This window comes from Zootoca vivipara, chromosome 4, assembly GCF_963506605.1.
Source record: "Zootoca vivipara chromosome 4, rZooViv1.1, whole genome shotgun sequence".
NCBI classification, from domain to species: Eukaryota; Metazoa; Chordata; class Lepidosauria; order Squamata; family Lacertidae; genus Zootoca; species Zootoca vivipara.
In genome coordinates, this window is record NC_083279.1 from 81805097 (window position 1) to 81817716 (window position 12620).

Sequence of the window (12620 nt, forward strand, 5' to 3'; positions counted from 1 at the left end):
TTTAGCAGGCACTGAAACGTAGTGTCATGGGTTAACTGGTCCCAAGTTGTTAACGGCTTTATACACTAATCTATACCTTGATCTTGGCCTAGTAGCAAATGGGCAATCAGTGCAGATATCTGAACACAGGTATTATAATGCTATCAAGGGACTCAGCTACATTGGCAAAGAAAAAACGCTTTATATGCATTGTTTATGCATTCTTACACTGTGACACCAGATGGCGCTGTGGGGTTCCATTCCGCCAACCCGATTTCTCATGCAAAGTTTGCAACATATTTAATGAAACGCTTCCTTGATGTGGCCTAGATCCAGCCAAGGTCTGACTTCTGTTAGCAATTGTGCTGCACCATTTGGCAGCTTCTGCATCAAGCGCTAAGGAACCCCCCCCCCCCCAAAAAAGCACATTGCATGTACCCCATTGCAGCTTTACAGGCCTACTACTGCAGTGTTTCCCAACCAGTGTGCCTCCAGATGTTTTGGGACTTCAACTCCCATCATTCCTGACCACTGGTCTTGCTAGCTAGGGATGATGGGAGTTGTAGTCCCAAAACACCTGGAGGCACACTGGTTGGGAAACACTGTACTACTGAATGCACACAGGCCAGGGGCGAAGCTAAGGGGATACCCTGTCTGATGCACTAGTATTGGGACTGGTTAGAATGGAAAGAAAAGAGCTCAGCAGTAGATGGTTCCAGAGTCAACAGCAGGTATCGCCAGCGGGGTCAATTAATTATAGGTTTGTCCCCATCCTCCTCTTTGCTGAATTCTACAAGAGCAGCACTGAGATTGAGGAAGAGGAAGCCAAGAGCCAGCATCACTCCCTGGGCTGATTGCAAGTAGACAGGCAAGGTGGGTGAGGGCAGACTAAGGATGGGGCAGTGCCCATAAGTCGTAATTAGCCTGTCTCCACTTCTTACATTATCTACATTCTGAATGTGTGGCAAGGCATGTGCCTGTATGCAAATGCAGATTTAAGGTAGAGCTACCAGTTCCGCCGCCCTGGGCGCTGGGCCTAGAAACCCCTGCAGGGCATCGCAACTATGACCTAGTGAATTGAGCAGAACAGAAGGCGGGAAGGGCGCTGAATTTTGGCTTCGTACAAGGCACCACTGAAATCTGAAAGGCCAATGTCCATCCCTGGCAAATTATATACCCTTACTTCCTTACTACACACAAGGGACCACTACAAGGGACGCGGGTGGCACTGTGGTCCAAACCACTCAGCTTCTTGGACTTGCCAATGGGAAGGTCAGCGGTTTGAACCCGTGCGACGGTGGTGAGCTCCCATTGCTCTGTCCCAGCTGCTTGCTGCCAACCTAGCAGTTCGAAAGCATACCAGTTCAAGTAGATAAATAGGTACTGCTGTGGTGGGAAGTTAAATGGCGTTTCCGTGCGCTCTGGCACTCATCAGTGTCCCGTTGCACCAGAAGTGGAAAGCTGTAGACAAACACCAGCTGCCTCAGCCTGAAGTTAGATGAGTGTCGCACCCCATAGTCGCCTTTAACTGGACTTAACAGTCCAGGGGTCCTTTCCCTTTCCCTACACACACTTTTCTCTCAACATTAGTGTCATCTGTTCCTTTGCAGCTGCACAATGATGCAAAACTGAATGAAAAAAGAGGGGGGGAAGCAAGTGCGTGGCTTCAGTTGCTAATTGGACCTGCTTCTGGTGGGCAGGTGGTACTGTAGTTTGGAAGCTGGATCTCGGAAAGTGTGTTTGGGGGTAAATAGACCCACTGAAATCGGACACTGTGCAAGTCTAATAGAAACATTCAGCAAGGTTATGTGGGACATCCCCGCAAAAGAACACCACGTGTGGGGAATGGAGTGCTGAACAGCAGCAATTTGTGCTGCAATCTTTTGTTGCAGGCCCTGTTTGCAAATAAAGGATGCAGATGGGACCCGCAACCAAAGGTTTCAATGCATCCCTATTCCCCTAATACAGGTGCTCCTGTTCAGGCTTCCAGCCAGACACTGCTTCCTCCTGCAAGCTTACAATCTACTTCCACTTACCAGAAGAGAGTGTCCCCTGGGGAAGTAGAAATCCATTCCTGATGGTGAGCAGCAGAGTGCTTTCAAATAGGTGCTGGGCCACCTGAGTTTGCCTACTGCATATCCATGGCAACTAATAATATAACAGCATAGCTGTCAAGTTCTCCCTTTTTTTTTAAGGGAAATTCCCTTATGCTGAATAGGCTTCCTCGTGAGAAAAGGGAAAACTTGACACTGACAGCTATGTAACAGTGTGTATCCAAAAAAGCTAAATGTGAGCAGAGCTGACCAGTGAAACCTGTGTCGACCACGTGCCTCCCAGACGTTTCGGACTACAACTCCCATCAGCCCCTGCAGTCCTAAACATCTGGAGAGCAGGAGGTTGGCAGGGTCTGGGCTGGCTGCACACACCCTCCATCCTTTGGATAGCTTTATGTCCTGGCTACCTCACAGCTTGATAACTTCTGCGGGCTCTGGCCAAAGCAAACATTTCCATCGCTGCTCCAAGACTTGAAAAGCAAATATTTAGCCAGAATGAAGCGCGGCCTGCTCGTTGCCTCTCTCAGCCTCTCTCTCTCCTCCTGTACGGACAGGAGCTGAAGTTCCCAACTACTGTACACTCCCCAGCGCAACCCCTCAGCCGCCTTGGGGAAGGGAGAGCCCGCCTCCCTGCAAACAAGGGATTGGCACATTCCCTCCCTCCGGCCCCGGGCGGCCTCGCCTGGATTAGCCGAGCGGGGAAGTCAGTCACCCGGAGGCGCTGCGGGAGCCTCTCGCGGAGGTGTTCGCGCCGCGCGCCTCGCACCTGCGCGCCGCCCCGTCGCTGCAACCTGTTTCGCTTCGCCCCGTCCGAAGGCAGGAAGGGCGCCGCTGCCGGCGCGGGAGCCTCACCTGGCCGGCGAGGCGGGGGGCTTCCCAGGTGGTTGGCGTGGGAGGCGATGCTGTGGGTGCATTGCAGGCGCCGGCTAAGGGTCATCGGCCCCTGCTGACCTCCGCAGCGCCGGAGCCACAATGAACAGGGAGCCTCGCAGGGTAGATCTCAGCTTCTTGAACGAGGAAGAAGCCAAGCAGATATTCCGAGTGCTGGAGCGAGACTCGCAGCTCAAAAGGGCCGAGAAGGAGAGGATCAGGTACAGCCAGGTCGCTTTAGTGCTGCACCTCTGGGTGGGGGGTGGGGGTACCTAAGTTCTGGGAACCAGCCAAACCCCCGGGGTGATGGAGTCCCTTTTAGGAGGACACGTGGAGATGTTGTCTAGACCTTGTAATGTGGGTGCTAATGACTATTTCAATCTTCCCTTGGTCCCAAGCAAGTTGATCTAACTTTTTATTGTCCACCCTGGAGCTATGGTGGTTTCCTCTGTTGTTGCTGTTGCTGCTGCTGCTTTACAATCCAATCCTGCATGCATTTATTGGGGCTTTTAGTGGGAGGTGATTTTCATGCCGGCAATAAATTTCTTTCACAAGAGTGGCGCCAAGCTAGACTGTGGACTTCTTGACCTTGAAGGGCTATGCCTGAGTTTTAAAATGTCTGGCGAGCTGGAAGTATACCGTACTTGTTGAATGTTTTGGGGAGGCAAGCAGTTTGCACATGCTCCAAGACACACTGTTTTTTTATTTTGAATTATTACGGTCACTAGGGTTCAGAGCTAGGCCCCAGAATTCAAAAGAAGCCGCAAGGCTGACCTCAGGGGAATCTTGGTTCAAATTGTATTACTTATATTTCAAGTTTATAAACTGCTTTACAGCCAAAAGCTATCAAAGCAGTGTGTTATAATATAAAATGAGCAAAATATACAGACTTTAAAAACAGTTTAAAAAAACACTTTAGGGGAAATTTTCTTAAACAATAGTCTGGTGGGGTGTTATGACCTGACATTAAAAAAGAGAGAGCTGGATATTTTTCTTCATCTGTAAGCTGGATCAAACAGGGCATTTAATAGAATGAACTTTTGATATTTAGGCTGCCATCATGCACCTGCTTACCTGGAAGGAAGTCCCATTGAACTTGACGAGGCTTACTTCTGAGTAGACATGTATAGGATTGCACTTTTGGGCTTCTTTGCAGGTAAACTTGCATAGGATTATGCAAATAAATGTTCCTTTTCTGTTGTCTGTAGACTCTACCATATTTACAGCATCCACACACTGCAAGAAGTTCTTGCCATTCCTGTTAAAAAAAGCCTTAAGCTTGGCTCCCATGTGATGACATGGGCTTTGATGCTTGCTTCAGCGCTTTCAGCCCATAATGAGCCAGCTGTGTGCATAGGCTGGCATGCAGAGGCTTTGGTGTTGGCACGCCACCACAGATCAACCTCATCGTCAATGCCAAAACCAAATCTTGTGCATGCAGGTGAGTACTGTATGTAAACCTGCCTTAATGCAGCTTGTGGCAGATGGAAGTCAGCAAAGGCTTTCCATGCAACCTCATGTGCTGAATCTGTTAGGAGAATCGACCCACACAGTGCAATCCTGTACTTTTCTACTCAGAAGTGAGTTTCATGCGGTTTACTTCTGGGTAAGTGGGTACAGGATTGCAGCTAGCGTGCACGACTTAAGGCCAGAGCTTTCCTGGTCATTCTTCCTTGAGAGCAAGCCCCACCGAAATAAACCTCGCTGGGTGCCAAAGTAAACAAGCATAAGGCCCGGTTATTAGGCCTTTCACCTACACAGGAAGTTAAGGTGTGTGTGAGCCTCTCTGTCTCTCATCATATAGATATATATTTGGCAGTGTTAGAAACTCGGATATTTAAGCTTGGTGCAAAATGGCTCCTTACACCAGTCGCCAAAATGGAACGGCTAGTTGCCATTAGGGGGCCAGACAGCTCGAAAGTCGTGTTTTTCAATACAGCTTTCCGCTTCCTGGAATTCATTCTGATTGTGGAGATAAAATATAACGGATAGAATTCTACAGGACGTGTTGCTAGTGTGTGGAAAGAGTCATGATCCAAGAATTTCCCAGGCATGGACCTTCAGATGGTGGAGACTTCAGGCACCATCCTGGCGCTGGGCCTTCTTCACTTGGTTGCAAGTGGCCAATGGCCAGGTGCAAAATGTGTTTGGTGCCTGGAGAATTCCGAACGCTGATTTGGCATACTGTATGTGGCGCTGTGGTTAAACCACTGAGCCTAGGGCTTGCTGATCAGAAGGTCGGTGGTTCGAATCCCTGTGACGGGGTGAGCTCCCGTTGCTAGGTCCCAGCTCCTGCCAACCTAGCAGTTCGAAAGCACGTCAAAATGCAAGTGGATAAATAGGAACCGCTACAGCGGGAAGGTAAACGGCGTTTCCATGTGCTGCTCTGGTTTGCCAGAAGCGGCTTTGTCATGCTGGCCACATGACCTGGAAGCTATACGCCGGCTCCCTCGGCCAATAATGCGAGATGAGCGCGCAACCCCAGAGTCCGTCACGACTGGACCTAATGGTCAGGGGTCCCTTTACCTTTTATTGGACACTGTTAATGTGGGCTGGCTATAGCAGAGAAATCAAACGTTCAGTGTAGGTTTGGAGATTTGAGCCTCAATCTGCTGCCTCCTCGTCTGTGTTTGTGTAGAGGGGGAGAGGTGTTTCCTCCATGTGATTTTTGTACAGTAGGTTAGTGTCTGCATCTAACAAAGCAGGAAGGGACAGAGTAGTTATTTCCTGGGTTTGGTTGCTCTTACGTCTTCTCCCAAGCGGCTTGTTTCCCTCTCTCACTCCCTGAAGGACTTTGCCCTCTAGCTTGGGCGAAGCAAAGAGTACAGAGCTGTTTCAGATGGTCACTATTAGTGTTGTGTTGCAGAATTTGGCGTCTCTGCTTCCGGGACAGCAGTTCCCGAATTTTTCACCTGCATGCTTTTTCTCCCTCTCTGTCATTCTAGGATACTGTATTGTGCCATCAAGTGAAATTTACCAATTGGAGGGGTCAGGACAAAGTACTTTTTGACAGTGCACATGGTTAAAGTGTGAAGGTCACTACTACAAGATGTAGCAACCGGCAACTTAAGATGGCTATAAAAGGGGCTTCATTAGATTTGTGGGCAATTTATCATCCCAAACCGGTTTGAAGTCCCTGTTGTCATACTGGTTTCATAATTTTTGACCTAGCAATATTATTATTGTTGTTGTTATTGTAATTTGTTATTTTATTCTAATTGAATTTATATACTACCCCATATCCTGGGGTCTCTGGGCAGTTCACAGAATAAAATACCTAATAAAATTAAAAACAACAACCCAATACAACGCCCACCCCCCCCCAAAAAAAGCATTTTAAAAGGGCATAGGATGTAAATCAGATCAACCAAAGGCCTGGTTTAAAAGGAACGTTTTTGCCTGGTGCCTAAAGGTGTATAATGAAGGCGCCAGGCGAACTTCCCTGGGGAGAGCATTCCACAGATGAGGAGCCACTGCAGAAAAGGCCCGTTCTCATGTTATACCATGAATCATGGTGTGTGTGTGTGTGTGTGTGTGTGTGCACACGCTGTGCAAAAATCATGATGCCGGGGGGGGGGGGAGCCAGCCAATGTATCTACATACAGTAGCTCCATCCTTATTTCAGACATCATGATATATCATAGAATCATAGAATCATAGAGTTGGAAGAGATCACAAGGGCCATCCAGTCCAACCCCCTGCCAAGCAGGAAACACCATCAAAGCATTCTTGACATATGCCTGTCAAGCCTCTGCTTAAAGACCTCCAAAGAAGGAGACTCCACCACACTTCTTGGCAGCAAATGCCACTGTGGAACAGCTCTTACTGTCAGGAAGTTCTTCCTAATGTTTAGGTGGAATCTTCTTTCTTGAAGTTTGAATCCATATTGATATATTGCAATGTTTAGCTGGTGATATATCACAGTGTTGAAAACCAGATATCGTCCAGCCCTAATTCCCACCAGAGGCAGTATACCACAGGAGATCACTGTGGTCTGTGGGAAAGTTTCTCTCACAAGTTCTAAAGATCTAAGGAGCTCATTCCATGGTAACTCACAGCAGGGCTTCTGTGGCTGCCCCTGATCTGTCTGTTAAGATACGATAGACGCCCACTATCTGCAATTTCTGGAAACACCATAGTTTGGTTTCCTAGTGCACGTTCTTGTCTTCTGACCCCAGAACTCAATTTGAGTGGTGGGACTTTGGTGAAGAGGCAGAGCTGTAGTTTAGGGTTCTTCAGCTGATAAATCTGGAACCATCACCTGAGACACACAATTTGTCTTGGCTCCCACGATATCATGATCAGTTCTTCCTGTTGACTCACTCCAAACTGCATATTGGACAGGAATTGCAGTATCCCTGTGATGCTCTGGTTAACCTGCCTCTAAAACATTCCTGAGGGGCTCATCTTCCAGCGTCATAACTTTTATATGCCTGTTGTCTTTGTCCATGGAGTTTTCTTGGCAGGGATACTAGAGTGGCTTGCCAGTTCCTTCCCCAGGTGGATCACGTTTAGTCAAAACTCTCCACTATGACCTGTCCATCTTGGGTGGCCCTGCATGGCATAGCTCATAGCTTCTCTGAGTTATTCAAGCCCCTTCGCCACGATAAGGCATTGATCCATGAAGGGGGAGAGAGTCCCATGGACTGCAAGAAGATCAAACCTATCCATTCTGAAGGAAATCAGCCCTGAGTGCTCCCTGGAAGGACAGATCCTGAAGCTGAGGCTCCAATACTTTGGCCACCTCATGAGAAGAGAAGACTCCCTGGAAAAGACCCTGATGTTGGGAAAGATTGAGGGCACTAGGAGAAGGGGACGACAGAGGATGAGATGGTTGGACAGTGTTCTCGGAGCTACGAACATGATTTTGACCAAACTGTGGGAGGCAGTGCAAGACAGGAGTGCCTGGCATGTTCTGGTCCATGGGGTCACGAAGAGTCGGACACGACTTAACAACAACAACAACAAAACATTCCTGCTCTGTTTCAGAGTTAATGTCTTGGATATCCAAGGCCTGAGACATGACACACCGCAACGTCCATTTCCCTGTATCGGGAAATTTTTTATGTGTGATATTTTACAATTTTTTAAATATATGCTGTAAGCTGCCCAGAGTGGCTGGGGAAACCCAGACAGATGGGCGTGATATAAATAAAAAAATGATGATGATAACGGCAAGTATTTTGCTAGTAAAATAATTACTTAGCGTATATTCAGCACTTTTCTCAGTAGTCCAATGTGCTTCATATATTTCGGGCTGTACATCAACCCTGCAAGGTATGAGGGTACTGTTAGCTCCATATTTCAGATGGGGTCTGGGAGTGAGAGATAATAGCTAGCCCAGGGCCACACATGGCACTTGCGGCTGCGTTGTGATTTGAGCCTATGATAGCTGAAGCTCTTTACCACAGAATTACAGAAGCTTAAATCTCCAGTGTTAAGTGGTACATGCCGGCACCTCATATAAAGAAGATTATCTTTTATCTGTAACCACAAGAATGTGAATATTCGTACTATGGTACCTTCATGAAGGGCTTGATAACTTAATGAGAAGGTGCTTAGAATGCTCAACATTATCACTGTACCAATGAGCAGGCATTGCTACATACCTTTTATTGTGCCAAAAAGGTTCAAACGTTTTTTAAATAGACAATGTTATGCACCAGACTGGTAATAACATGGCTGAGAGCTGAAAAACATGAATGACAGAGTTGCCCTATGTATCTGTGCATGGACTGTACCATTTCAAATGGCAGGTGGAAGATTAGATGTATAAATGTTTTCCCATTTATTATTCTTATTCTTAAAAAAAAATAAAAAAATTTCCCAGACTTGTTAGTTATTTATGTACATCAAATTTTTTATATGATGGGACTTTTGAGACATTCTGAAATGTGCAGCCAAGCCACAGGCCCATCCCATGAGTCTGCCGATCAGATAGCTTGCTTTCGAATCTACATCCATTAGAACAAAGGATGGGATTGGTGGATCGCAAAGCGGTTCAGGCATGCTGGCAAACTATGGTTTGGCACTATGTGATGACGCACGTGCTCCTCTCCTTGCGTGCTATGATTCCCTGCCTCTGTTGTTGTTGTTTAGTCGTTTAGTCGTGTCTGACTGTTCGTGACCCCATGGACCAGAGCACGCCAGGCATTCCTGTTTTGCACCGCCTCCCGCAGTTTGGTCAAACTCATGTTCGTAGCTTCGAGAACACTGCCCAACCATCTCGTCCTCTGTCGTCCCCTTCTCCTAGTGCCCTCCATCTTTCCCAACATCAGGGTCTTTTCCAGGGAGTCTTCTCTTCTCATGAGGTGGCCCAAGTATTGGAGCGTCAGCTTCAGGATCTGTCCTTCCAATGAGCACTCAGGGCTGATTTCCTTCAGAATGGATAGGTTTGATCTTCTTGCAGTCCATGGGACTCTCAAGAGTCTCCTTCGGCACCATAATTCAATAATGCCTCTGTAGTTTGCAGTAAAACCATAGTTTGTCATTTCATCCAAATTAACAAAATGTGGCTTGTACTTGGTCTGCAAATCAGAATGTGAAACTGGAGCTTGACCCTGATTTCGAGGGCAAGAACAAACCATAATTTGCCAGTTTGGACAAAAGAGAAACTGCAGTTTGCTACAGGAAAGTGCAGGGCCAAGCCATTGCAGCATTATGTCTAAACTAGCCTGCTTTAGCCTATGTTTTATATGATTAATCAGCTAAGATTTTTTTTTTTGAGTGGGGAGATGGGGAAAGCCGATTTCTCTCTGAGATGGGAAACAGTGGCATGTGTTCTGTTCTGTCATGTATGATTTAACTGAAATTTATGCATTGCAATGGATTGGGCTTGATGCCCCTTGGAGTCCCTTCCAGCTCTACAATTCTATGATTCTTGGAGTGAACTTTGGCAGTGAACATGTGTGTGGATGTGTGTGCACGCAGCTGAAAGTGTGTTAATTTGTTGGCATCAGAGCCACAGGTCAGGTGCAAAACACTAGCAAAAAATTCCAAGGAAGGAACTGCAGGGAGGGAAGGCTGATCAATAATGAGACGAAAATTCCCCCTACAGGGTTGCAGGAGGAAGAGGTGAAGAATCAACTTTTGCCTCCGGTTGAGGTCAAGAAAAAGAGCTTCCAGACACATGGGCGTACCCAGGATCAAAGCTAGGGAGTCCACACCAGCCACGCCCCCCAGCCACCCCCCCAACCACCCGATTGGCTAGCTGGCAATGACATGGTCAGGATCCCCCCAGGAAGCATGGTCAACGTCCACACACCCCCAGAGGAAAGGGGGAGATTTGCAAGGTAGCACACAGAGCCACCCACGCTTGCACTCCTGCCTTGCCCGCTCCTTTAATGGCAGTGGTGACTAAAACGAGGCAGCAGCAGCGAAGCTGCCTCTGTTGAAGGAAACCTGGACCTGGACCTGGGCTAACTTCAGCCCACACTCTTTCAAGTCACAGTGAGCACAGCACAGAAAGTGCTGCCCCACAATGCTCCACAGCACTTCATTTGCATGTATGCTGAGGCGGAGCACAGCAGGGAGCGTCCCTGCCTGTCCTCTCCAGCTGCCCTGCTTCTAGGGAGGGCAGCTGCCCCCCTGCCCCATGCTGCGTACGCCCATGTAACATGTTCTCTTCCCCTGCCCAATACAATTTCCTTGAGTAAAAACTGAGGAGAGGCTGGGGGAAGAAAAATGGAAGATGCATTTTCACCGGTGAACCTTTTTGTTCTTGTGCGCTGCTTCTATAGGCAAACTCTGGGGAGCAAATGAACACAGCAGTGTTCATACAGCAAGGTTTTCTCCGGCATTTTATGTGTCCCTCAATTAGTGCAACTGGTTTCTGTTGTTTATCAATAGCCTCCTAACAAGTATTTATTCCCCAGAGTTTTGTTGCAGAGGCTTGTTTCCCTTGGCTCAGGATCAGGGGGGGGGGGGCATTCGCTAGGGATGGCAGTCATTTCAGAGTGATCCTTTTTGTGAGCTTTGGGTGGCTCATGGTCTTCTTGATGGCCATAGCCTTTGCACAGACACAAGCAAGCAACTTCACTTCAGGAAATTTGAAATGGGAATTTGAAATTCAGGAAATTTGAAACGGAATGGGAATGCCCATGTGTGTGGTGCACACATACATATCTCAATGCAAACACTTTCAATATTTAAACCAGGGGTCCCCAAACTACGGCCCCCGGGCCGGATGCGGCCCAATCGGCCTTCCAATCCGGCCCGCGACGACCCCCGCCGCCCGCTGCCGCCGCCCGCTCTCACGGCGTGCGGCGCAGCGACGATCTAAAAAATCGCCAAAAAATCGCCGAAAATCCTTTGTGCGCATGCGTATGGGCCTCTCCTGACCCGGAAGAGGTCATTTCTGGTGCACTTCCGGGTCAGGGGAGGCCCATACGCATGCGCACAAGCGATTTTCGGCGATTTTTTTTCCCGCACGGGCGCGTGTGCGCATGCGCACGGGCGCGCACTCCCCCGCCCTCCGGCCCGCTGCGCGCGCACTCCCCTACCCTCCAGCCCACCGCGCGGTCGGCGCGGCGGGCACCGGCCCGCCGCACGGTAAGTCTGGGGACCCCTGATTTAAACTGATCCCTTCACTGTTATTGGAACAGATGGGCTTTCAAAAATAATAATAATTGCAGCAATAATTGCAATTTCTTACAACTTGTAGATAGGTTGACTTTGACAGGATGTCAGACTAGGAATCAGTGTCCTCTTTTTGTCTGTGAACCCTTAGATCTCCAGGCAGCTAAACGAGGAGCAATTTGTGTGTGCGTGGAGGGGATAATTCTGTCTCCTCAGATCTGACAGTCTCCCTCTGGCAACCTGTTATAAAGTTTCATAGGGTTCGGCTTGGCAAAGAAGAAATCTGATCAGCCCACGCTTCTGCCTGGAGGTGGATCCACAAAAGTTTTAACAGGGGAGATGAAACATTTGAGTTTAGTGCAGACAAAATGGCAGTTTAGGGGATAATAGCAACAAAAGAGAGGAGCACTTAGGTGATCTAACAATGTTCTGAATCATAGCTTTGGAGTAAATAAACACGGTGAAACAAGTACTGAAAAATCAGAAGGAATGCACAGCTCAAGAACCGCCAGGCAGTGTCAAAGGCAGCTGTAGAGTAGGCGAATGATCCTGCTAATCTTGGCTGCTTTTTTCTTTGGCCTGCGTGCAATATTTATCCAATGTCTATTTGGAGATTATATGCTTCCCAAATGTCCTCTTGCTCCCAAATGCACCCTACACGGGGCCGTGGTCTGTATCGCTCCAGAGTGTAGGTGGGTGTGTTATTTTTTAATATCCCAAATGCAAAAAAGAAAAATCCCAAACATTCCTTCAGTTAAACCAGGGGTCCCCAAACTACGGCCTGCGGGCCAGATGTGGCCCAATTGGCCTCCCAATCCAGCCCGCGATGACCCGCACTTCCAGATCGAAAAAAAGCGCCGAAAATCTTTTGTGCGCATGCGTATGGGCCTCTCCTGACCCAGAAGAGATCATTTCCGGTGCACTTCCGGGTCGGGGGGAGGCCCATACGCATGCGCACAAACGATTTTCGGTGATTTTTCCAACCTGGAAGCGCGCCACCGCGCCAGTAAGTGTGTGTGCGCACAGGCGTGCACTCCCCTGCCCTCCGGCCCGCTGCACGCGCACTCCCCTGCTCTCCGGCCTGCCGTACAATCGGCGCGACGGGCACCGGCCCAAAGCCGGGTAAGTCTGAGGACCCCT

General features: G+C 48.5%; 1 protein-coding gene across 1 annotated transcript in view; it reads left to right on the forward strand.

Moving 5' to 3' along the window:
- The first annotated feature begins 2488 nt into the window (after positions 1-2488).
- The window catches only part of EXPH5 (exophilin 5), a 44053-nt gene continuing 33921 nt past the window's right edge, over positions 2489-12620 (forward strand). Inside the window, exon 1 of the mRNA XM_035115154.2 lies at positions 2489-3124. Within this exon, the coding sequence (XP_034971045.2) occupies positions 3006-3124 (119 nt within the window). The 5' untranslated portion in view covers positions 2489-3005. The remainder of the gene's footprint in view (positions 3125-12620) is intronic.